At 42.7% G+C, this 26,702-nt stretch overlaps 1 protein-coding gene across 6 annotated transcripts in view; it reads left to right on the forward strand.

The window, feature by feature from the left end:
* The window catches only part of LYPD8 (LY6/PLAUR domain containing 8), a 37,011-nt gene extending 11,636 nt beyond the window's left edge, over positions 1-25,375 (forward strand). For 2 of the 6 annotated variants that reach the window (XM_060144509.1, XM_060144513.1), the window contains exons 2-6: positions 17,951-18,051; positions 18,449-18,568; positions 20,395-20,550; positions 22,070-22,207; positions 24,323-25,375. In XM_060144509.1, coding sequence (XP_060000492.1) covers positions 17,951-18,051; positions 18,449-18,568; positions 20,395-20,550; positions 22,070-22,207; positions 24,323-24,561 — 754 coding nt within the window. In that variant the 3' untranslated portion in view covers positions 24,562-25,375. Of the gene's footprint in view, positions 1-8,465; positions 10,059-12,422; positions 12,583-13,226; positions 13,254-13,869; positions 13,947-17,950; positions 18,052-18,448; positions 18,569-20,394; positions 20,551-22,069; positions 22,208-24,322 lie in introns of those variants that run through there. The other 4 variants (XM_060144508.1, XM_060144510.1, XM_060144512.1 and 1 more) reach the window with 4 other exon arrangements.
* The last annotated feature ends 1,327 nt before the right edge of the window (positions 25,376-26,702 follow it).

Raw genomic sequence — 26,702 nt, forward strand, 5'->3', positions numbered from 1 at the left:
CTTCTTGGAGTTTTATAGTATCAGGTTTTATGTTTAAGTTTTTCATTCATTTTGAGTTAATTTTTGTGAGTAATTTTGTGGGGTCCAATTTTATTGCTCTGCACGTGTTTGTCCAGTTTTCCCAACATTTGTTAAAGAGACTATCCTCTCCCTATTGGATGCTTTTAGCTTCCTTGTTGAGTATTAGTTGACTGTATAAACAGGAGTTTAATTCTGGGCCCTCTATTATGTTCCATTGGTCTATGTGTCTATTTTTGTGCCAGTACCATACTGTTTTTGTTACTGTGGCTCTGTAGTATAGTTTAAAATCAGAAAGTGTAATACCTTTGGCTTTCTTCTTTTTTCTCAGGATTGCTTTTGATATTTGGAGTCTTTTGTGGTTCCATACAAATTTTAGGATTGTTTTTTCTATTTCTGTGAGAAATGTCATTGGTTTTTTGATGGAGATTGCATTGACTCTATAGATGGATTTGGGTAGTATGGACATTTTAACAATATTAATTCTTCTGATCTATGAACACAGGATGTCTTTCCATTTGTTTGCATCTTCTTTGATTTCTTTCAGCAAGTTTTGTGGTTTTCATGTACAGATATTTCACTTCCTTGGTTAAACTTATTTTGAAGTATTTTATTGTTTTTATGTTACTGTGAACAGAATAGTTTTCTTTATTTCTTTTTCAGCTATTTCATCCTTAGTGTATAGAAATGCAATTGATTTCTGTTTGTCAATTTTGTATCCTTCAACTTCAGAAGTAGAATTTAAACCCAATTGGGCTGTCCCTAGAGTCTGTGATCATAATTGCCATACTTTCTGTCCATCAGTATAGAAAAAACAAAATAAAGCAAAGCAAAACAAAACAAAAGAGGAAATAGAATAGAGAATATTAGATTGCTTGTACTAAGGATTAAGTATTATTTTATGAAACTTATTCAAGTTGTGTTTTCACTGAACTGAAGTTGGGTCTGCTCACCTAACATGGAGCAAAGCCTATCTACTGACATCTGGTTGTGGTGAAGGAAAGTACAGCGTTTATTGTAGGGTGCCAAGCAAGGAGAATGGGCAACTCATGCTCAAAAGACCCAAACTCCTCAATGGCTTTTAGGGAAGAGTTTTTAAACACAGTGTGAGGGAGAGTGTCACAGGGTGCATGATCAGTTTGTTCACAGTTTTCTGATTGGCTGATGGTTAGATAACAGTGTGATGTTTTGCATATCACAATCATCAACCTTCTGGTTAACTTTTTCCAACTGGTGGGGGTTTTGGTATCTCTAAAACAACTCAAGGATATGGCTCTGGATATTATCTATAGCCCTTGAGGAGGAACTAACAATCCTTGACTTTGTTTTATGGCTAAACTATTATTATTTTGTCTTGCTTGACTGGTTAACTTTTCTGATTAAATTTGCTCTTTGGAACTCAGGAAGGTCTCAGAGGCTAGAAGTATTTTACAAACAAGAGGTGGAGGACATAGGGATTCTGTCCTTGGGAAGGCCCCATGGGGTCTTGCTTGATTTCGGTGTGTGTATGTATTGGGTTGCAATGTGAAATCTATTTCTTAAAATTGGTCATGATCAAAGAGTTTGAAAAGTTCTTACTGGCCCAGAAGATATTCTGTCTGATGTGAATTTACAAATATATGGTTCAGCCCATTGCAGACTGAGTTTATAATTTAACTCCCAGGTAGCAATGATAAACAGTAATATAATGGAACACAACATCATAAGCTATGCTACGTGCTAACAGCTACGATTTATTGAGGCCTACTGAATGCTAAGCACTTTGATCACATCTTCATAAGGTCTAAATGAAAATGGAAGGCTGAGAGTGGAATAAGGGGCTAACGTCATCTGAACCCCATGACCTGCGTCTTATGGGGCTGTTCTCACCAAGTTCTAGATTTCTCTCCAGAAATAATTTGATGTCTTAAAACTCTCTTGGAATTTCCTGGAAATTGACTTGACAGAAAAAGTTGGCCATAAAGTAGGTCATCTTAGTGGATAGTCCCTAAAATGTCAGCATACTCAAATATGTCTTTATCTACTTACTCCCTTCCTCCTCTTTGTGTTTCTGGGAATCCCTACCAGCCTTAGGAGAGAAGGTCTGGCATTTTTCATTATCCTCCAGGATAATGGCTTCTGTTCTCCAAATTCACTGGCTCTCTACATCTTTATATCATTTACATTCAGCAAGTTAATTTACCTCTGTGAGACTCATGTTTGCATATCTTACAATAGAAATAATAATAAGGTTTACCCTACGGTGTTTCTATGAGTATTTAATGAGTATATATATAATCTATGTACAGGATTCCAGCTAACAAAAATAAACTTCCCTGGAGAAAGATAAGCATTCAAAAATATTAGCTGTTAACAAGACAGGATCTCTGGTGCCTGACCCAGTACCCTGAACATACATATGTTATTAAGTATATTGTAGATTTATTGATATAATTCCTACTCCTACCATTTTGCTTTCCCACTAACAATTGAATGAGAGTTCCTGTGGTTCTACATCCTTGTCAGCATTTGGTGTTGTCAGTATTTTGGATTTTAGCCATTCTAATAGGTGTGTAGTGGCATCACATTGTTGTTTTAATTTGCATTTCTCTAATGACTTATGATGCTGTATAAACTTTCATATGTTTGTTTCTCATCTGCATAACTTTTGTGAGATTTCTGTTCAGATCTATTGCCCATTTTTTAAAACATCTTTATTGGAGTATAATTGCTTTACAATGGTGTGTTAGTTTCTGCTTTATAACAAAGTGAATCAATTATACATATATATATGTTCCCATATCTCTTCCCTCTTGCATCTCCCGCCCTCCCACCCTCCCTATCCCACCCCTCCAGGCGGTCACAAAGAACCGAGCTGATCTCCCTGTGCTATGTGGTTGCTTCCCACTAGCTATCTAGTTTACGTTTGGTAGTGTATATATGTCCATGCCACTGTCTCACTTTGTCTCAACTTACCCTTCCCCCTCCCCGTATCCTCAAGTCCATTCTCTAATAGGTCTGTGTCTTTATTCCAGTCTTGCCCCTAGGTTCTTCACGGTCTTTTTCTAAAAATTATTTTAAATTCCATATATATGTGTTAGCATACGGTATTTTTTTTCTCTTTCTGACTTACTTCACTCTGTATGACAGACTCTGGGTCCATCCACCTCACTACAAATAACTCAATTTCATTTCTTTTTATGGCTGAGTAATATTCCATTGGATATATGTGTCACATCTTCTTTATCCATTCATCTGTTGATGGACACTTAGGTTGCTTCCATGTCCTGGCTATTGTAAATAGTGCTGCAATGAACATTTTGGTACAAGACTCTTTTTGAATTAAGGTTTTCTCAGGGTATATGCCCAGTAGTGGGATTGCTGGGTCATATGATAGTTCTATTTGTAGTTTTTTAAGGAACCTCCATACTGTTCTCCATAGTGGCTCTATCGATTTACATTCCCACCAACAGTGCAAGAGTGTTCCCTTTTCTCCACACTCTCTCCAGCATTTATTGTTTCTAGAATTTTTGATGATGGCCATTCTGACTGGTGTGAGGTGATACCTCATTGTAGTTTTGATTTGCATTTCTCTAATGATTAGTGATGTTGAGCATTCTTTCATGTGTTTATTGGCAATCTGTATATCTTCTTTGGAGAAATGTCTATTTAGGTCTTCTGCCCATTTTTGGATTGGGTTGTTTGTTTTTTGTTATTGAGCTGCATGAGCTGCTTGTAAATTTTGTAGATTAATCCTTTATCAGTTGCTTCATTTGTAAATATTTTCTCCCATTCTGAGGGTTGTCTTTTGGTCTTGTTTATGGTTTCCTTTGCTGTGCAAAATCTTTGAAGTTTCATTCGGTCCCATTTGTTTATTTTTGTTTTTATTTCCATTTCTCTAGGAGGTAGGTCAAAAAGGATCTTGCTGTGATTTATATCATAGAGCGTTCTGCCTATGCTTTCCTCTAAGAGTTTGATACAGTCTGGCCTTACATTTAGATCTTTAATCCATTTTGAGCTTATTTTTATGTATGGTGTTAGGGAGTGTTCTAATTTCATACTTTTACATGTACCTGTCCAGTTTTCCCAGCACCACTTATTGAAGAGGCTGTCTTTTCTCCACTGTATATTCCTGCCTCCTTTATCAAAGATAAGGTGACCATATGTGCGTGGGTTTGTCTCTGGGCTTTCTATCTTGTTCCGTTGATCTATCTTTCTGTGTTTGTGCCAGTACCATACTGTCTTGATTACTGTAGCTTTGTAGTATAGTCTGAAGTCAGGGAACCTGATTTCTCCAGCTTCATTTCTCTTTCTCAAGATTACTTTGGCTATTCGGAGTCTTTTGTGTTTCCATACAAATTGTGAAATTTTTTGTTCTAGTTCTGTGAAAAATGCCAGTGGTAGTTTGATAGGGATTGCATTGAATCTGTAGATTTCTTTGGGTAGTATAGTCATTTTCACAATGTTGATTCTTCCAATCCAAGAACATGGTATATCTCTCCATCTGTTTGTAACATCTTTAATTTCTTTCATCAGTGTCTTATAATTTTCTGCATACAGGTCTTTTTTCTCCTTAGGTAGGTTTATTCCTAGATATTTTATTCTTTTTGTTGCAGTGGTAAATGGAAATGTTTTCTTGATTTCACTTTCAGATTTTTCATCATTAGTGTATAGGAATGCCAGAGATTTCTGTGCCTTAATTTTGTATCATGCTACATTATGAAATTAATTGATTAGTCCTAGTAGTTTTCCAATAGCATCTTTAAGATTATTTATGTATAGTATCTTGTCACCTGCAAACAGTGACAGTTTTACTTCTGCTTTCCGACTTGGAATCTTTTTCTTTTCTGATTGCTGTGGCTAAAACTTCCAAAACTATGCTGAATAATAGTGGTGAGAGTGGGCAACCTTGTCTTGTTCCTGATCTTAGTGGAAATGGTTTCAGTTTTTCACCATTGAGAATGATGTTGGTTGTGAGTTTGTCATATATGGCCTTTATTATGTTGAGTTTAGTTCTCTCTATGCCTACTTTCTGGAGGGTTTTTAAAATCATAAATAGGTTTTGGATTTTGTCAAAAGCTTTTTCTGCATCTATTGAGATGATCATATGGTTTTTCCCCTTCAATTTGTTAATATGGTGTATCACATTGATTGAATTGTGTATATTGAAGAATCCTTGCATTCCTGGGATAAACCCCACTTGATCATGATGTATGATCCTTTTCATGTGCTGTTGGACTCTGTTTGCTAGTATTTTGTTGAGGATTTTTGCATCTGTGTTCATCAGTGATATTGGCCTGTAGTTTTCTTTCTTTGTGACATCAGTGTCTGGTTTTGGTATCAGGATGTTGGTGGCCTTGTAGAATGAGTTTGGGAGTATTCCTCCCTCTGCTGTATTTTGGAAGAGTTTGAGAAAGATAGGTGTTAGCTGTTCTCGAAATGTTGATAGAATTTGCCTGTGGAGCCATCTCGTCCTGGGCTTTTGTTTGTTGGAAGATTTTAAATCACAGTTTCAATTTCAGTGCTTGTGATTTGTCTGTTTACATTTTCTATTTTTTTCCTGGTTCTGCCTCGGAAGGTTGTGCTTTTCTAAAATTTATCCATTTTTTCCAAGTTGTCCATTTTATGGGCATATAGTTGCTTGCAGTAGTCTCTCATGACCCTTTGTATTTCTGCAGTGTCAGTTGTTACTTCTCCTTTTTCATTTCTAATTGTATTGATTTGAGTCTTCTCCCTTTTTTTCTTGATGACTCTGGCTAATGGTTTATCAATTTTGTTTATCTTCTCAAAGAACAAGCTTTTAGTTTTATTTATCTTTGCTATCATTTCCTTCATTTCTTTTTCATTTATTTCTGATCTGATCTTTATGATTTCTTTCCTTCTTCTAACTTTGAGGATTTTTTGTTCTTCTTTCTCTAATTGCTTTAGGTGTAATGTTAGGTTGTTTATTGAGATGTTTCTTGTTTCCTGAGATAGGATTGTATTGCTATAGACTTCCCTCTTAGAACTGCTTTGACTGCATCCCATAGGTTTTGGGCTGTCGTGTTTTCTTTGTCATCTGTTTCTAGGTGTTTTTTGACTTCCTCTTTGATTTATTCAGTGATCTCTTGGTTATTTAGCAGTTTATTGTTTAGCCTCTATGTATTTGTATTTTTTTACAGATTTTTTCGTGTTTTTGATATCTAGTCTCATAGTGTTGTGGTTGGAAAAGATACTTTACACGATTTCAATTTTCTTAAATATACTAAGACTTGATTTGTGATCCAAGATATGATCTATTCTGGAGAATGTTCCATGAGAACTTGAGAAGAAAGTGTATTCTGTTGTTTTTGGATGGAATGTCCTATAAATAAAAATTAAGTCCATCTTGTTTAATGTGTCATTTAAAGCTTGTGTTTCCTTATTTATTTTCATTTTGGATGATCTGTCCTTTGGTGAAAGTGGGGTGTTAAAGTCCCCTACTATTATTATGTTACTGTCAATTTCCCCTTTTATGGCTGTTAGCATTTGCCTTATGTATTGAGGTGGTCCTATGTTGGGTGCATAAATATTCATAATTGTTATATCTCCTTCTTGGATTGATCCCTTGATCATTATGTAGTGTCCTTCTTTGTCTCTTGTGTTAGTCCTTATTTTAAAGTCAATTTGTCTGATATGAGAATTGCTACTCCAGTGTTTTCTAATTTCCATTTTCATGGAATATCTTTTTCCATCCCCTCACTTTCAGTCTGTATGTATCCCTTGGTCTGATGTGGATCTCTTATGGACAGCATATATATAGGTCTTGTTGTTGTATCCATTCAGCCAGTCTGTGTCTTTTGGTTGGAGCATTTAATTCATTTACATTTAAGGTAATTATCGCTATGTATGTTCCTTTTACCATTTTCTTAATTGTTTGGGGTTTGTTATTGTAGGTCTTTTCCTTCTCTTGTGTTTCCTGCCTAGAGAAGTTCCTTTAGCACATGTTGTAAATTTGGTTTGTTGGTGCTGAATTCTCTTAGCTTTTGCGTGTCTGTAAAAGTTTTAATTTCTCTTTTGACAATGAATGAGATCCTTGCTAGGTAAAGTAATTTTGGTTGTAGGTTTTCCCTTTCATCAGTTTAAATATGTCCTGCCACACCGTTCTGGCTTGCAGAGTTTCTGTGAAAGATCAGTGTTAACCTTATGGGGATTCCCTTGTATGTTATTTGTTGCCCTTCCCTTGCAGCTTTAATATTTTTTCTTTGTATTTAATTGTTGATAATTTGATTAATATGTGCCTTGGAGTGTTTCTCCTTGGATTTATCATGTATGGGGTTCTCTGAGCTTCCTGGACTTGTTTGACTATTTCCTCTCCCATATTATGGAAGTTTTCAACTATAATCTCTTCAAATATTTTCTCAGTCCCTTTCTTTTTCTCTTCTTTTTCTGGGACCCCTATAATTCAAATGTTGGTGCATTTAATGTTGTTTCAGAGGTCTCTGAGGCTGTCCTCAATTCTTTTCATTCTTTTTTCTTTATTCTGCTCTGCAGTCGTTTTTTCCACTATTTTGTCTTCCAGGTCACTTATCCATCCTTCTGCTTCAGTTACTCTGCTATTGTTTTCTTGTAGAGAATTTTTTATTTCATTTATTGTGTTGTTCATCATTGTTTGTTTGCCCTTTAGTTCTTCTAGGTCCTTGTTAAACGTTTCTTGTATTTTCTCCATTCTATTTCCAAGATTTTGGATCATCTTTACTATTATTACTCTGAGTTCTTTTTCAGGTAGCCTGCCTGTTTCCTCTTCACTTGTTTGGTCTGGTGGGTTTTTACCTTGCTCCTTCATCTGCTGTGTATTTCTCTGTCTTCTCATTTTGCTTCACTCACTGTGTTTGGGGTCTCCTTTTTGCAGTCTGTAGGTTTGTAGTTCCCATTGTTTTTGTTGTCTGCCCCCAGTGGCTAAGGTTGGTTCAGTGGTTTTTGTAGGCTTCTGGGTGGAGGGGACTGGTGCCTGTGTTCTCGTGGATGAGGCTGCATCTTGCCTTTCTGGTGTGCAAGACCACGTCCAGTGGTGTGTTTTGGGGTGTCTATGACCTTATTATGATTTTAGGCAGTGTCTCTGCTAATGGGTGGGGTTGTGTTCCTATCTTGCTAGTTGTTTGGCATCTTCATGTATTCTTTAGGTACACATCTGTTCATAACCCTTATATCTTCCTGATGGATTGATACTTTTATCATTATAAAAGTCCCCATATATCTCCAGCAATACTTTTTCATGTTAAATCCTTTTTATCTGATATTAGTATAGCCACACTCCAACTTATGGTTGCTATTTGAGTTATACATATATATATATATATATATATATATACATACACACACATATATATGTATATACAATTTCAGAGATTTTTTACATGGTTATATTTTTAATAATTCTCACCAGTTATGCTTATTTCATTGGGGAGGGGATCCACAGAGCTTCTAATGTTGCCATTACTGAAGTGGAACCCAGTTTGTAAAATGTGAGGTTTCTTTGACCATGTTTTCTTTTGTCAAGGATTTTGTCTTTATTTTTCCCTTATGAACTTTTCAAATACATTTTAACTTATGAGATAGTTTTAAAAGGCTTTGTGTGATGGGTTTGCACATGGTCTGCACTAAGGTCAGGTTGCCCAATCTCAAGAACCATATTTGTACTCAGAGATTCAAATTCTGGGGACTGAAGCCTCAGACCAGTTGGTTCTGTTAAAATAATACAATTGAAACTAGACTGAATTCTGGACTTATCAGTGTCTTTCCTGGGGCACATATGAGGGAAGGACTTTGACCAAAATCACACCGCCTATGAAAACCAGAAATAGAAACCAGCCTTATATTCCATACTTCCTTATTGCCACCAGCGTCAGTATAGGCCTTTCACTGTGTCACCCTTTAAAAACTCATTTTTAATTTCTGAAATAGCATGGTATTCCCTATAGGAGTATGCCATTTGAATGAGTCCCAAAGGCATGGAAAGCTTGTCCCTGTACCAGTAAGCATATAGACGCAGCCTTGTAAGCAAGATGCAGGAAATAGCCTTATGTATTGTCTGTCTTCAGCTGCCCTTGTACTTGTTTTTTCTTCCTTTAAGCTTGCCAGTTCTTCTTGGCCCTTCACCATTCTAGCTTCTGACTTTAGGACAAACTGAATAAGAGAATGAATTGTCTGCCCCCCCGGTTTCCCAAGCAAATATTTGAAGCTGCCATAGATTTTCTAGATTTTATGTTGAAAAGTAACAAACAAGAACAGCACTACCATCTGTCATCAGAGTGATGAGAAAGTGGTTGTAACACCTCTCTGAAGCAAGGCAGTTTTGCTCACTGGTGGAGGTGCATTCAGTGACAGGTTGTTGGGTGCTGTAGACCGATACATCCAGAAGGAGCCTGAGTCAAGTCACTTCTGTCTTGGGTCTCAAAGAGGAAGCAGAAGGAGGGAAGGAGGGTCCTGGATGATTCTTCTTTCTTCTGGGTCTACCTCTTCTCACTCCTCCCTGATTTATCTCCCTCTGTTTCCTATGAAGCCTCCAGTATTATCTCTGCTTTCCCTCCTTCCCACTCCCCAGGGAAACTCAACTCCACTGCATCCCTAGAGACCCAGAATCTCATCCCTTGTTCCCTTCTGGAATCTCACCAATGCTATCACCTTGGGCTCTGGCCAGCTGCTAATGGAGGCTGTCCTCTGCCCGGGGTTGTTGGTTCTGAAGAGAGGAAGAATGAGCTACGGAGTGGGGGAGGGGGTTAGCTGGGATCAGTTCAGACTCTTCAACAATGGGAAAATTGCAGGTTACCTCACTCATTACCTAGAAAGCAAAATTGAGTCTTAATATTCTTCTCAAGACAATGTAATTCAATCCTATATTAAGCAAGTATAGTCTCCCAGTCAGCATGACTTTGCTCCAAATGGACACAATAACCTTGACATGGTCTGTAAGGGATGTCTTGTTTCTGAGCCTGTGCTCACCTACCACATTCATTAGGAATGATAAAACCAGTGACAAATTAATTGTTTCCCATTCTATTTCATGGATGAAGGGCAGGGAGTCACCATCCATTTTCTCCCAGGTAAGTATTACTAATTTTACCATTTTATGTAAGGGAATTGTGATTCATGGATAAAAGTTAGCACCTGACTAGTAAATTGCAAAACTAGGTTTTGAACTCTCACTTTCTGTCAAAAAGCCTGGTACTCTTTGCACTTCATCTAAGCTGTTTGTGAGAAGAGCCAACATAAAATGTTGAAATGAGCTCAGTAAGGTGTGGATGTAACCTTGTGATTCTTCAATACACTGGTGTGCCTTTTTGCCAGTTCCTTCAGCAAGGCATGTTCTTCACTGAGGAACCTTTATTGCTCATGTTTTTTGCTCTGTTCTGGGAGACATCTGACCTCCCTCTTCCCTTGCCTGTTTCCTTCTCACCTCTTGGAGAGGTCTTCCCGCCTCAACCCTATTCTTTCCTAACTCAGTTACCATTTTGTTTCCATAACAAATCTTCAATTTGCAATTATCTTTGTCTATTTACTTAAAAAATGTTTCCTTGTTTGTTTGTAGTTGTTATTAGCTTAAAATTTTAGGGATGGCGAGGAAGTCATATGTCTCATTAACTTTGTAACCACACTACCCAGTGTCTGGCATAGAGTAAATGCCCAAACACATATTTGTTGAATAAATGAGGACATTTAAGGTTCAATTGTCAGAGAAAGGATGGGGGGAAGGCAGCTGCCATTCTTTGTGTGTCAGCCACTATGTGAATGAGCAACCATGAACATCTCTGTCCCTTTGTTTTGATGGAGATACTGAGAATCCTAAACAGGTTGCACAGCTCATAACTGGTGTAGACAGGTGTCAAACCAGGCCTGTCTGTTCTTTCTCACCAACCCAGTGGAAGTTCACATTAGTAGATCAGGCAGACAAACTGGTTTTATAATGTCAGATGCAATAATTCTTTTTTTTTTAACATCTTTATTGGGGTATAATTGCTTTACAATGGTGTGTTAGTTTCTGCTTTATAATAGAGTGAATCAGTTATACGTATACATATGTTCCCATATCTCTTCCCTCTTGCGTCTCCCTCCCTCCCACCCTCCCTATCCCACCCCTCCAGGTGGTCACAAAGCACCGAGCCGATATCCCTGTGCCATGCGGCTGCTTCCCACTAGCTATCTACCTTACGTTTGGTAGTGTGTATATGTCCATGACTCTCTCTCGCCCTGTCACAGCTCCCCCTCCCCCCACCCCATATCCTCAAGTCTGTTCTCCAGTAGGTCTGTGTTTTTATTCCTGTCTTACCCCTAGGTTCTTCATGACATTTTTTTTTCTTAAATTCCATATATATGTGTTAGCATACAGTATTTGTCTTTTTTTTTCTGACTTACTTCACTCTGTATGACAGACTCTAGGTCTATCCACCTCATTACAAATAGCTCAATTTCGTTTCTTTTTATGGTTGAGTAATATTCCATTGTATATATGTGCCACATCTTCTTTATCCATTCATCTGATGATGGGCACTTAGTTTGTTTCCATCTCCGGGCTATTGTAAGTAGAGCTGCAATGAACATTTTGGTACATGACTCTTAAAATATATTTAGAGCCTGGAGTTTTTTGAGAGATGGTCATATTGAAAATGTCCTGAGATGATTACTGATTTGGTCCTAGACATTGATTTGTTGCCTGCCACAAAGAAAGCCCAGGAAAACTGTCAGTGACTGAGTTGATGGTAATCATAGCAAAATGTCCTTGGACCAAATTTATAATAGTGTATACCCCATGCAAAGAGCACCATGTGTTTCCTCTTAATCTTTATGAAAAGTTGGATATTGTGGATGTCCCTTTTCTCTCAGGTGAGGAAACTGAGACTCAGAGAACTTGCAACTAATGGTACAGGCTTAATCGATCTGTAGGTGGCAGCAGCATGCTCTGAGGTCGGGCCCCACCTTAACCCCTGCCCTATGTGACCTGGTGTGTCCCCCTAGGCTGTGGTGTCACTGGTGCAAACTCTAGGAGCAGTAACTGTAGTGGGAGTAATCATTTTTTGGAGTCCCTACAACATGATGGATGTATACTAAGTGTCTGTCCAAGAGATCTCCTTTAACTCTCAGAATTACTCTTAAGGAGTGAGTGGCAATGCTTTTCCCATTTGACAAAAGGGGAACTCAAGACTCAGAGGCTTACCACCTTACACAGAGCATGGACTATCTCTCAGGTCATGCACATTTCTCCTGCATGGTGCCTGCAGTTAGGGACAGCAATTTCATTATTTTTAGCCTGTTCTCACGTTTCCAAGGTGGAGGAACAAGCCAGTCAACGAAAGCTCCCAGAAGCAAACATAGATGGAGAGCAGACGAAGCAGGGGTGGAGGTTCTCGACTGAACCCTTTGCTTAGCTCTCGGCTTGGACACCTGTTGGAGTTCCTGCTCTGGCCATCCTGCCCTGAGGCTGCACATCTCTGCATGTTTATTCCAAAACAGAGTGGACTCTTCTAAGAACTCACCTCAAAGCTTTGTCTGCTAATGATCGAGGGAAATGGGAGAAGCCCATTTCCCACAGTGGTTCTGGTTCACACCCTAGGATAACTCTCCAGGATCCAAGTGAGTCCCAGATTGCCCCACAGAGTGGTCATAAGGACAGCCAGCCTTGTCTTCTTCTAAGGGGATAATGGAGCCAGGGTGACTGAGGTGTGCCCACTGTGCTTAGTTTAAGAGCAAAAGTTGGGATGTGTGTTGAGACCTTGTCTCTCTTGGGTCCCTGGACTTCTTGGCTAGTCAGGAGGGTTTGCTTTAGCGGGGTGTCTTCTTGTAATACCTTGTGACTGACCCCAGCCCTTGGACCCTGATAGCCCCGCAGTGATGACAGAGAGGTGACCCTGGAACAGGGAGGAGGAGAGCTGGGTAGATGTTCTCAACTCTATGGGCAGAGGCTGGTCCTACATAAGCTGTGTTGGCCCTGGTACCTGAAGACCTGGAAGAGAGGCCTCTCTGTGGCTCAGTCTCCTCATCTGTCAAAGGGATAATGATACTCATCTTGCCCAGGGCCTTGGGAGGGGCAGACCCAGGCCTGCTGTTAGTGGTCATGCACAGCCCAGCTCAGGGATTGCCACTGCATCACACAAGATCAAATGCCCCCATGGCATTACTGTTAGATGACACTGGAAAAAACACAATGGAACAGGGTAAGGATTCCAGGATGAAATAATCAGCAGGTGTTTCTTCAGTCTGTTGTTCTCTTTCTACAGATGGGAAGCTCAGGACCAGCAAGCCAGGTTAGTAAGTAACTTACAGGACATGAGGAGCAAAGTCTGTATTCAGACCCAGACCTTCCGAAAAGAATTAACATTGATCAGATTGATTTTCCGGTCTGTCCTTGGCTAGACACTGGAGCACAACACCCCCCCACCCCACCCCCCTCCACACACACCCAGGGCTGTTATCTCAAAGGCAGCCTATGTGGGCTCTTCAACTCCTCTATCCTCAGACCCTCCCCCACCCACATCCCATTGGCTGCTCCTGCTCTCACTTCCCCCACTGGGCCCTGCCAGCTGGCTATGGTGAAGATTGAATAGGATTCTGTCAGGGAGAGAGCTACCTTTGTTTTGGAAATTGCTGTTGTAGTCAGACTGATGACAGAAGAGGAAGAAAGGAGAAAACAAGAGATGGCCAGAGGCTCTGCTTGTAGAAATGACCCCAATTTTGCCTTCTCCATGAGACCAATGCAGACCTCTCTATTTAAAATTGAATCATGTGCCCCCTTTTCCCCCAGTATGGTTGATCCCTCACCTTTGCTCTTCTCTGTCTCTTTGCCAGAGCAGTCACCGCATTCTAATCTACCCTGTAATTTGCTTATTTATCGCTTTGTTTATGTCATGTCTCCCCCTCTAGACTACACTCCAGGAAGGCAAAGTCTCTGTCTCTTTGCTCAAATACCTCCCAAATGCCTGGAGTGGGCCTGATGCATGGTGGGTCCTCCAAAAATATTGAATAAATGCATGAGTTTGGGGAAAGAGGGAGAGCTGAGCCACAGACCAGCACAGAGTGAACAGCAGTGAACAAGGAGTATTTTCAAGAGCAGGGATCTCTAAGGTTTAACTGTAGGCTGGAGATGTTGGTGTGATGCGTACCCCCAACCCCTGAATCCTCAGTCCCCCACCCATCCCGTGTGTGTGTGTGTGTGTGTGTGTGTGTGTGAGAGAGAGTGTGCATGTGCCTGCGTGTGTGTGAGTGAGTGTGAATATCTGAAGTGGCAGGAACAGCAGGAGAGAAGGGAACTCAAATCCACATTCAAAGCCAGGAGCACACACAGCACAATGTGAGGGCGGGGCTGGGAGAATCCTGGGCTGACCTGAGCTCTCACCAACAGTGGCTGCCCAGACAGCACTGCCAGACAAACTGCCTGGGGTGTTGGAAGCTGCAGCAGCTGTAGCTGTAGGCCCCTCACTGAGGTGCACAGGGCATCCTGCAGGCAGGGACTTTGTGGTCCCTCTACCCTGTAAGTTTACCCAGTGAGTTTATCCTCGTCTTGTCTGTAGGACCCTGAGACTTAGTGAAGTTCAAACACTTTCCCAAGGGTACCTGAGACCCTTTCCCGAGCCACACAAACCCCATGTAACCTGATTCTGAGTTCTGACCCTGTCCCAGCTGTGTAACCTTGGGCAAATCTGTTATGTTTCTCTTACGTGCCTTGGTTTCCTCAGCTGTAAATGGGCTAATCAAGGTGAGAGCTTTACCAGGTTGGGATAAGGGGATGCTTGTGACACATTAACCGGTCATAGAATCCATCTGGTGGGTGACAGCCAACATGAGACAGTGCCAGGGACACACCTTGCTCTCTTGCACATTTTGCCAAAGGCAGGTCTTGACCAAAGTTTCTCCCAATTCCTGGAGGCTTCAGAGAGTTGACCAACATCATAGCTGCCTAGGATTAAGCCACCTATGTCCCTAGGGCTGGGCAGGGCCCAGTCTGGCCCAGAAGCCCCTCCCTGTAGGCAGCCGTGCTTTCTGACTGTGCAGCCACCTGCTATATAAGGGCCCTCACACACCTTCTCCAACCTTCTGCCAGGATCCACCTTCTTCGGGGCAATCTCTGGGCCAGGCAGAGAAGGTAAGGGACTGGGTCTGGGCTGTGAGACAGGACCCAGCCGGGGAGAAGCTGAAAGCAGGGGAAGGGCATTCAGCGCTGGCTGGGGTCCAGGGCATTCTCCTGGCATTCTCTTGCTCCTCCAGCAGTGCCTGGGAAGGGGAAGGCTGGAGTGGAGAGGTGCTGGGGTTTGCTCTGTGTGTGTGTGTGTGTGTGTGTGTGTGTGTGTGTGTGTGTGGTGCTGCGTCCTTCTCACAGCTTCTGTGAGCTCTTGCTCCTCTGTGTAAGATGAGAACAATTGAGGTAAGACCCTCTCAGACAGCCGAAAATGTCCAACAATAGGATGAATAGGAAGGACTTTGCAAAGGGGTGTACAGATGTACTTGGTCTCATTTTCCCTATGGGGCCCCTGCCCTGACCCCCAGCTCACTGGCTCCTCTCTTCTGCAGAGGTGGTGCACAGGGCCCTGAGTCCCACCACCTCCAAGATCTGCCTCTTCTGCTACATGTCCCTAGGTAGGGCCCTGACCTCTCTGGGCTTCCATTATTTCCCTCTGAAAATGAGGCGAATCATCAGGTCTATACCGCAGGGCCGAGGTGATTTGTGCACTTAACTGATGTGGCTGCTGTGGACTCTTTCCCTCCTTTCTTGCCCTCCCATCTCCTCTTCCTTTACACCTACAAGGCTTGAGAGGCCCTTCCCAGGAGGCCCAACCCCTGAACCTCTCTCTCTACTGGGGTTCTGGGCCTGGAGTGGTGACTGGGCATTGGGGGATGCAGGGTGCAATGCACAGAACATCTGCCACAAGCTTCAAACCAAACATACTTAATTTTTCTCCTAAGATCTCTAAATATTGGGGCCATTAGATAATTGATGGGCTGTCTGTCTCCCTCCATTGGGGCTAATTTCTCTTTCTTTTCACCGACTCTTAATCAGTTAACTAGGGGATCATAGTGTGTGTGTGTGTGTGTGTGTGTGTGTGTGTGTGTGTGTGGTGTGTGTATGTATGGGTGTGGAGTGTATGTATGTGTGTGTGTGGTGTGGTGTGTATGTGGGGGAGCATGTGTATGTGGTGTGGTGAGGTGAGATGCAGGCGGTGGCTCCTAATGAAAGTCAGTTGCTCCTTAGTAAGTGGCAGCTATTATGGTACAACTCGGCTTTGGACCTGGAAGGACCCTGAATGGAGTCCCACTTTTCGTCTTACAAGCTGGGTGAGCTTGGGCAGCTTCCATTATCCCTCCGTCTGCAGTTTTCTCAGCTGTGGAGTGGGCAAAAATCTTTACAGCAGCACTGTGCCCTGGGACTTGTTCCATACTTGCACTGACCAATACAGTAGCCACCAGCCACATGTGGCCACTGAGCACTGGAACATGGCTGGTGACTGAGAAACAGTATCTTTCCTTTTTATTCCTTCAATGAATCCAAAGGTAAGTAGCCACAGGTAGCTCCTGGTTACTATTCATAGTATAAATGAGCTAACGATGAATAAGGGCTCAGTGCAGAGCCAGACATTTCCCTTCCATGGTTTTTGATACACGGGCAAATTAAAATTCTAGGAGCTCTGATTCAGGATCTTTTTTTTTAATTGAAGTATAGTTGATTTACAATGTTGTGCCACTCTCTGCTGCATAGCAAAGTGACTCAGTTATACACATATAGACATTCTTTTTTAAAAAATATTCTTTTCGCTTTGTCCCAGCTGGCATGAACTTATACATACTACCAAATGTAAAATAGATAGCGAGTAGGAAGCAGCCGCATAGCACAGGGAGATCAGCTCCGTGCTTTGTGACCACCTGGAGGGGTGGGATAGGGAGGGTGGGAGGGAGGGAGACGCAAGAGGGAGGAGATGGGAACATATGTGTATGTATAACTGATTCACTTTGTTATAAAGCAGAAACTAACACACCACTGTAAAGCAATTATACTCCAATAAAGATGTTAAAAAATATTCTTTTCCATTATGGTTTATCACAGGATATTGAATATAGTTCCCTGTGCTATACAGTAGGACCTTGTTGTCTATCCATCCTATATATAAGAGTGTACATCTGCTAACCCCAAACTCCCAGGATCTTAATAAATACAGCTAAACCTTAGCTATTAGATGACTTTCATGTGCAGAGAGATTGATGACAGACCAGTCAGAAGTGTGCTGGGGCTTCTGATTGAGCTCTGTAGGTTGAGCATGTCCAGGTCCGGGGCTTTGGGGGTCATGTGTGCTAGAGTCAGTGTGGTTAGAGGCCTGGGCCAAATCCAGCTCTAACCCCTCCCAGGAGTGCAACCTTGACTTTGAGTGCTTTACTTAACCTCTCTGGGGCTTGATTTCCCCTTTGAAATAAGGTGATGCTAAAAATAGTACCTGCCTGCTGGGTGGAGGAATTACATGAATCAATGCACATAAGTGCTTGGAACAAGAGTAAGTGCTCAATATGTGCCTGCTTGTTGGAGTGGCGATGGCAGAGACAGAGCTCCTATGTGCATTATGTGAATGTGGCAAGATACCACCTACAGGATGGACATTATGCTCTGGGACATGAGACCCCAGCGTTCTTCTTGGTCTCCCATCCTCAGTGGGGTTGGCAGTCATCTTTCTGCCCATTTTGTACCCATAGTGGCTCTGTAGGAAATGCCCTGGGCTGTGTTTTGTACTTGTGTGTGGACGCCTTTGCAGGCATCTAGGATTGGGAAAACCCGACTTTTGTGGGTATAAGGGCAGGGTGGAATCTACATCTTGGCTCGGTGCTCCCCGCTGAGGATGCTGATTCCTTCTGTCACAAGGATGGGCTGGGTCTGTTGAAGTTTGATTGCAATCCTAGGGAATATCACTCCCCAGCAGCCTTCTGATTCCCCAGACTGCCCTCTTTGTGTCTCTTCTGGCTTAAGGCTCCGCGGCCACAGTCCTCATCCTCAACGACATACGTCCAGCACCATGAAGGGCTTCCTCTTCGCTGGTATCATCGTCATGCTCACGGTTGCAGCTGTAGGTGAGGGAAACCACATGGCCCCCTTTTGGAATGAAGACCCCTCTTTCCACCTCACCACGGTCTTCTCACTCTTGGTGCCCTGGGATCCCCTCATGTGACCTCTCATGTCAAGGTGTGGGCAGTGGAGGCCATGAGACCTCTCTGTGCACACTGCCCCCTGTGGTACCACTCAGTGCTGTGGGTCAAGGTTGGGTCTTCCCAATGGGGAATGGTGGACAGTGGGGATAAACTTAATGGGGGTGGCTCCATCTCACAGCTTAAAGTTTGGGGGACCCCAGAGGGAAGGGATGCCATCCTGGCTATTCTTTTACCCTGAGGTGAGTGCAGTGCTTTGGCCAGAGCACACTCTGTAAATGTCTCCTGAATGTTGACGATACCGAACATCTTGTCTTCCCAGAATCCTTGAGTTGTGTGCAGTGTAATTCGTTGACAGACCCCTGTGTTGACGGAAATGCCGTTGAGTGTCCCGCAAATGCCAGTATCAGCTGTACCACTTTCTTGACGAACTTTTCTCTAGGTGAGCCTGGGGGATGCTCATCATTCCCATTTCTGGAACTTGCACAGGGCAGGTGCTGGAGGGGTTGGCCAGGAAAGCAAGGCTAAGGCTGGGCTGTGCAAGGAGAGAGGGGGTCATGAAGGCGCCTCTCAGGAGAAGCAGCATGCAGGAGTCAGTAACAGTGGTAGAGCCAAGCAAGCAGACAAGCCCTGTGGCTCCTTGGAATTGCGGCGCCTGACTCAGACTTCATGCTAGACCTGTATTAGTGAACGTGAGAAGCAGGGGCAGCTCTTAGCTACATTACAAAGCAGGCAATTTGCTCTAGGTGTTTTCATTTTTCCATTTTCTGCCCCCCTTTCCCTCTTCTCAGTGTTCCTTCCTGTTCCAGATCCAACATATTTTCACTCAGACTTCCTTCTAGGGTGTTCTGCTGGCGTGATTGTTACCTCTCTCTCAGAGCATTTTGACTTATTTTAAACTTTTTATTATGGACATTTCAAACACACACAGAAGCAGGTAGAAGACTATAATGAACTCCCGTGTAACCACCATCCTGTGTCAACAATTAACATTTTGCTATTTTTTCCCCATAGTATTTTATTTTTATTTTTAAAATTTTTATTGAAATATAATTGATTTACAATGTTGTGTTAGTTTCAGGTGTACAGCAAAGTGATTCACACACAGACACACATATATATGAATTCTTTTCCATTTTAGGAAAATGGATTCTTTTCCATTATAGGTTATTACAAGATATTGAGTATGTTACCTGTGCTATACAGTAGGTTCTTGTTGGTTATTTATTTTATATACAGTAGTGTGTATATTTTAATCCCAAACTCCTAATTTACCCTCTCCCCATAATATTTTAAAGCAACCCAAGATAGCATGTTATTTCCCCTATAAACACTTCACTATTCATCTCTGATAAGAACTTTTTTCCCCTTTTTATATAACTACAATACAATTATCACACCTAAGAAAATTAGCTATAATTTAAAAATTTCTTATAATACCCAGGCCACCTTAAAAATGTTCCAAGTGTTTCAAAGATGTATTCTAGTAGATGCATTGGAATTTGGATCCAAACAAAATCCTCACATAGCATTTTGCTGTTAGGTCTATTGTGTCTAATTTGTTTAATAATAACGAATATCACTTTCTTTGCTCAATCCCATTGATTTGTTGGAGAAATGGGGCCATTTATCCTGTAGCTGTCTTATATTCTGGCTTTGTTTGATTGCTTCTTTGTAATGTCATTTCACTTGTTCCCCTACTCCTGGTCTTTCCTGTAAACTGCACTCATGCTGTTCAGTACAACTTTCTTCAGTGATGTTAATGTCTATGTCAATGCTGTCCTATGTGGTAGCCACATGTAGCTATTGGTCACTTGAAATATGGTTAGTGTGACTGAGGACTGATTTGTAGGTGGCCACATAGAGCTAGGGCTACCATATTGGATAGCTCTGGTCTAGAAGCTTGATTAACTTCAGGTTCAACATCGTGTTGCACATAGACCCATCACATCTACTTGTCTATATTTAGATGCTAAGACTGTTCAGTGGGCTCTGGGTGTGTCAACCTGAACCACCCACTTCTAAGCTCCCCATCAGCCTTTCACCTGGAATTTAAGCTGCTTCTCTGATAATCTCTTGCTAAACAAAGGAACTACCTCACGGAGAAGGATTTTTCTTTTTGCAGGAAACCCTCTCCAGTGTCCCCCAAACTGCATTGAGCTGAGGGTGTGTTTTCTGCCCTTGCCTAAAGCAGTTGCTCTTCAGGACCTTTGCCCTCCCTGAACGCTCTGTACCCAGGACTGACAGTTTGTGTTTGCCTTTGTGTAGGAGAAAACATCACATGGTATGAGGATAAGGCCTGCTCTGCGGATAATTGCAGCGTGGCTGAGACTTTCACAGTCCACGTATCTGCTAATGAAACCTTCCATTTTGCAAGCCAGTGTTGCCAAGGAAAGGCGTGCAATGACACCAACGACACCATAGGTGGGTGCTGGCCACATCCTTCCTCTGTCCTCCCTGCTCTGTCCCTTCCTGCACTACCTATGGTTCTCACTCTTGGGTGGACATCTTAAGTCTAGGCACTTCAGTGAATATTTGGGTAACATTAACTGCTGACATACAACAACTACTTGAGAAACAAATGAGGAAAACCAGCGCTACTACCATGCTTTCCCCTTTCTCAGTAAAGACAGAAATCACAGCGCTCCGAGATGTGTGGGAGGGTACTAGATGCTCATTAGTAGCTTTCAAATTGTGTGGCCTCAGGACCTCTTTCAAGACTCTAAGTCTTAAAAATTAGTGAGGACTCCAAATAACGTTTGTTTCTGTGGACTATATCTATCAATATTAACTGTATTAAAAATAAGGCTAAGAAATTTTAAAAAGATTTATTAGTTGACTAAAAAATAATAAAACTCATTACATGTTACCATTAATAACATTTGTTTTTACATAGAAATAACTATTTTCCAAAACAAAAAATATTTAGTGGGAAGAATAGCATTGCTCCATGTTTTCTCAAAGCTCCTTAATTTCTGGTTTAATAGAATACAGCTGGGTTCTCAGATTTGCTTGTTCTCTTAGTCTGTTGCAATCTCACATGTCATGTAGCCTCTGGAAAACTCCATTGTATTTTCATGAGAGAAAGAGAGTAAAAGAAGCAAAGAACATCTTAGTATTATCATGAAAATGATTTTGACCTAGTGGACTCCCTGAAAGGGTCTCAGGGATCCCCAGGAGTCCCTGGACCACCATTTGAGAACTGTTGGCTTAGATCAAAGCCTTCTTTTTTTTTTGCGGTACGCGGGCCTCTCACTGTTGTGGCCTCTCCCGTTGCGGAGCACAGGCTCCGGACGCGCAGGCTCAGCGGCCATGGCTCACGGGCCTAGCCGCTCCGCGGCATGTGGGATCTTCCCGGACCGGGGCACGAACCCACGTCCCCTGCATCGGCAGGCGGACTCTCAACCACTGCGCCACCAGGGAAAAAAGCCTTCTTTTTGAAGAGGAGAAAATGTGGCCATAGTCATAGAGCATGGTTCATTAATAGCAGAGCTGAGTCTCAATGTAATTTTCTTTTTATCCAAGTCACGTTGTTAAATAATGGGCTGTGTTCATTTGTTCAGAGCTAGATTTAGTAATAGTCACACACCTGTTGGCTAATGTTCAGAATAGCTGGCTACCGTTGACATTAGCTATAGGTTGGTTTTAGCTCAAAATCTTACCTTTCCCTCCTCATCCCAACACCCTCACTGACCACAGTTCTTGAAGACTGGATGGCCTGTAAGGGCAGGTCTGTGAGGTTGTGTGCTGTAAATATTTTGGTGGGACATGGGATGGGATGACTGGTATTTTTATGGCAGGATCTGAGATTCCTGAGCATGCAGAGAGACCCTGAGAGGTCTCTCTGGCTAGCGTCTTTGTCTGCCTTTCCCCTTCCACCCAAGGCAGTACCGTGATATTTGTGATAACACTGTTCTGAGTTAATGACTCTTACTCTACCCAGATCCCCCACAGGAAGAGGTGTCCAGCAACACAGGGTGCTCTGCATGTTATGGATCTAGTGAAACTTCCTGTAATGAGACAACCCGGAAATGTTATAAAGAAGAAAGATGTGTCAGTCTAATTGCAGAATTTAAGAATGGTATGTCACTTCCTTTTTATGGGACTTGAGTTTAAAACATGTCATGCCTTGGATCATAAATTCTGGATTAACAAAAAAGGCCTGGAGGAGGTTAGTAAGAAGAGGGAATAAGGTCAGGATGCCTTTGAGATAGTGAGGCTGTCAATGTAGCTTTGAGCTGGTGGCTATTTCTGCCACCTCAGTCCAGAGTTCATTCCTCCTGGGCTGTCGGTCTCTTGAACCCTGTTCTCTTATGGCTTGCAATCAAGCCAGGCTCGTTTAAGGGCATCATGTCACTCCTGACATTTATTTCTTTACTAGAGTGAGCTGTTCTGTAGGTATGGGTGGGTCTGACTTTTATTTCCTTTTATATGTATACTTCCCTTCTCTGCATGTCACTGAGAGGTATTGGATTATGACAGCTTGGGTCACCTGGAAGGAAGAGTCAAACGGGGCTTTAATATCCAACTAATTGAAAAAAGAACAACAACAACAACAAAATAAAAAAAAATCTATTTAACATTTTAGCCATGATCTATTCCCCTGTGGTGGTGGTGTACAACCAAGACAGCATTTCATACTTAAAAAAAAGTCATTGTAAACTTGAAAATAAACAATACTGATGATTTCTCTCAAAAAAAAAAACCAACCAACTGTTCTTTTCTACAAAAGTAATTTGATATTAACCATTATGAGATACAAATTAACCATCATACAATATAAAACCAATAAATAAAAAAGGCTTTTTTTTTTTTTTTTTTTTTGCGGTACGTGGGCCTCTCACTGTTGTGGCCTCTCCCGTTGCGGAGCACAGGCTCCAGACGCACAGGGCCAGCGGCCACGGCCCACGGGCCCAGCCGCTCCGCGGCACATGGGATCTTCCCGGACCGGAGCATGAACCCGTGTCCCCTGCATCGGCAGGCGGACTCTCAACCACTGCGCCACCTTTGACTTAATCTGAAAGCCAGACAGATCAAAGCCACCATAAATGTAGGATTTTGTTTTTGTTTTTGCCCAAGCTGTATGACACAGGGAGATCTGCTTGGTGCTTTGTGACCACCTAGAGGGGTGGGATAGGGAGGGTGGGAGGGAAACACAAGAGGGAAGGGATATGGGGATATACGTATATGTATAGCTGATTCACTTTGTTATAAAGCAGAAACTAACACACCATTGTAGAGCAATTATACTCCAATAAAGATGCTAAAAAAAAATACTGTAGCCATGTGCCAGGCAACACATCTTCCTAACACACTCTAATTCAACCTCCAGCACTGATATTTGCTCTAAAGCAGCAACGAATTGCTTTCTTTACTGGGATGTGGAGGCTTCCCCCTCCTTCTCAGAGCACGTATGGAGTCAGTCTTGAACTCAAATTGCAGCCCTGCCTCTAACAAGTAGCCAGTCACCTCCTCCAGCCCCTTCCTCCCCTGTGAGCTGCCTCTCCTCCAGGGCTGTTTGACTTTTAGCCTACAGAGCAATACTAGCACATAGTAAGTACTCAGTAAAAGGTAGCTGCAATCACAATCACATCTTCTTTGCAAATTCCCTTGTCTTTTCCTAGGACCTGCACCTTAAAACGGGGTTAAACACATCACAACACAGATTTAGAGTTAAGACACAGGGGTCTCTCTGCATCCCCTCTGGCTGTTTTTCCCTCTTCTCAGGGAAAACTCAGGCAGAGAGAACTCAGGTCCAGAGAGGAGTGGGGATGGAAAGCAGAGCCTAGAAGAGGGGAGGCCAGGAGCAGGTCTGAAATGCTGACTCCCTCCTGGATTGAGAGCAGAGGACTACGGAGGGTCTGAGCCTGTCCCTGGATTTCACCACCTGCCAGCTACTCAGGAAAACACTGAAGAGTTCAGTCTCAGGTTCAGCTCTGGCCCTAACCCGTGAGCTCAGGTTCGCATCCACCTCCAGGAGCCTTGGTTTCCTCCAGGACTGATTTGGAAAGGGTATCTAGGCCCTCACCTCCACAGCCACTCTGCCATTACCATTTGGTGTTCTTGATCCTGGGTTCCTTCTTCCAAGCTCCTGTGTCAGGAACAGACCTGTTTCAGCTCTTGCAGGTCATTGAGAAGACTGGGGAGGAAGGGCGAAGGGGCTGTGAAGTCCTTACTGTCTCTTTTGAATTCACAGAGATGAAGCTCGTGCTGAAAGGCTGCTCCAATGTCAGCAACTCCACCTGTGAGTTCCTGGCTACTGGAAATCGGACGGTTGGAGGAGTCACTTTCCTAAAGTTTGAGTGTGAAAACAGCTCCAATGCCTCCTCAACACCCACTCCCACTCCCCCGAGCTCCACCAGTGACACTGGCTCTAAAGGCTTCTTCACACCCTTGACCCTTGGCAGCCTTCTCCTGCTGAGGTTGCTGCTCTGAGATCTGCACCCTCAAACCCTCCCGTCCCCTGTTTAACTGCTCAGTGAGTAGCAGTAGCAGTCACAGCCTTCCAGGTAATGCCCTGTGATAGCCACATTATTCCTTATTATTAAAGCATTGATTCATTCAATGACCAAATCTGTCCTGATATGTTCTGGGCTGGGCTTCCTTCAAGCCACTGTCCAGCACCACTTCCCAGTTACTTGCCTTTGAAATCTTTGCACCTTTGTGTGTGGGCTCTCAGGACCTCCCTGATCCCTGTCTAATTTGCTTCTGAGAAGCAGACCCTTCCACCTTGCTGGCATCTTTTGCTTACAGCCCTGCACTTCTGGGGATCAACATGCCACTGTCCCCATCCTCACACTTGGGGGGTGGGGGGCAGCCATAATGCCCTGTGTTGACCCCAGCACTGATATTTGGCTCTTCAGCAATTGAACTGGCTGTAGTCTCGGGCCCACAGTGACATTGTCTAGGACACTGTCACCACCAGACCCAAAGTGGGTGCACAGGGGTTGCTGAAAGTTGTCAGATTCCCCTGCCTAACCTCCCAGGCAGGGGCATAATGCTGTCAGTGCCCTGCTGACTAGGTGTCTCTAAGCCTTGTGCAGAATGGAACATGGCTACAGAGGCCCAGCCCCTCCTCTCAGAGAACTACAATCAAAGGCAGAGTCCTCAACTCCACAGCAGATACCCAGGGAGCAAGAAAACCATTCAATCCAATATGCACAGAAGCCCAGTTTTAGTAAATAAGGGGGGCCTTGAGCTGGACTTGGAAGAATGGGGTTTTCTGTAATAAAAACTTTTAAAGGTGTAACCCAGTGTGGGTCTTTATTGTCCAGGCTTGCTGATGATGATTAAGACCAAAGCCACCAGAAAGGCCATCTGATGGTAGCTCATCACCACATTCATTTTCATTTATTTATTTTAGTTTTTTAATTTTGAAATAATTTTAGATTTCTCAAAGAGTTTCAAAAATAGTTCAGAGAGTTCTAGTACCCCCTCACCCACCTTCCTCTTACATTCACATTTTACATAACCACACTGCAATTACTAAAACCAGGAAGTTAGCGTTGAAACCATACTGCTAACTAATAGACCTCATTTGACTTTTGCCAGTTTTCACGAACGTCCTTTCTCTGGTCCAGGATCCAATTCTTTGCATTTAGTTGTTATGTCTCCTCAGTCTCCCACACTCTGTGACAGTTCTGGAGTATTTATTTTATTGACCAGTTTTTCAGAAATTTGAGCTTGTCTGAAGTTTTCTTAGGACAAGATTGAGGCTATGTCTTTTTGGCAAGAATCCCACAGAAATGATGTGTCTTGTAGCCTTGCATGAAATGGAACATGGGTACAGAGCCCCAGTGCATCTTATCAGGAGTTACATGATGTTGATATGTCGTATCAACTGGTGATGTTAATCTTGATTGCTTGGTTAAGGTCATATCTGCCAGGTTTCTCCACTATAAAGTTACTGTTTTTCTCCTTTGCAACTAAAAATAAGCTAAGGTGTGTTGCTGTAACAAATAGATCTTAGTAAAAAAAAACCCAAAAACATCGGGGTTTAATACAAGGAAAGTTGATTTCTCAGTTATTTAAACCCATATAGATGTTCCTGACTGGGCAGCTGTCCTGGGCAGCTCCCCTCTGAGAGTGAGGAAGGGGCCAGACTCCTTCTATTCCATGGTTCTCCCATCCTCTGGGATTCTTGGGCTCTTAGTTAATGGTTCTGCATCCAGCTTGCTGACATGCAGAGAGTCTAGAGGGCCATGCAGCATGCCCCAGGGGCCAGGCCTCAATTACATGGCCTGGGAGGAAGTAGTTTATCCACATGCACTTTGCAGGATCAAGGTGCCAGGATCAGAGCCAGTATGGCTTGGTGGTAAGGGGCATGGCCTCTAGAGCCAGAGGCATAGCTTCAAATTCCAGGCCTGGAACTTTGGGCAACAGATGTCATCTCTCTGTGCCTCAGTTTCCTACTACTAGAGAGATAGTGATAATGCCTGATGCCTGTGGTTGTAAGAGCTGCCAACATAGTTCCCCTTGTCAAGGAGTAAATACTAGTCTATGCAGATGACTCCAGTTTGAAAAGCTCTCCCCATCCTCTAGGGAGAGGGTGGACTACCAGAAAGAGTGAAGAGTGC

Source organism: Lagenorhynchus albirostris, chromosome 3 (genome assembly GCF_949774975.1).
Source record: "Lagenorhynchus albirostris chromosome 3, mLagAlb1.1, whole genome shotgun sequence".
Taxonomy (NCBI): Eukaryota; Metazoa; Chordata; class Mammalia; order Artiodactyla; family Delphinidae; genus Lagenorhynchus; species Lagenorhynchus albirostris.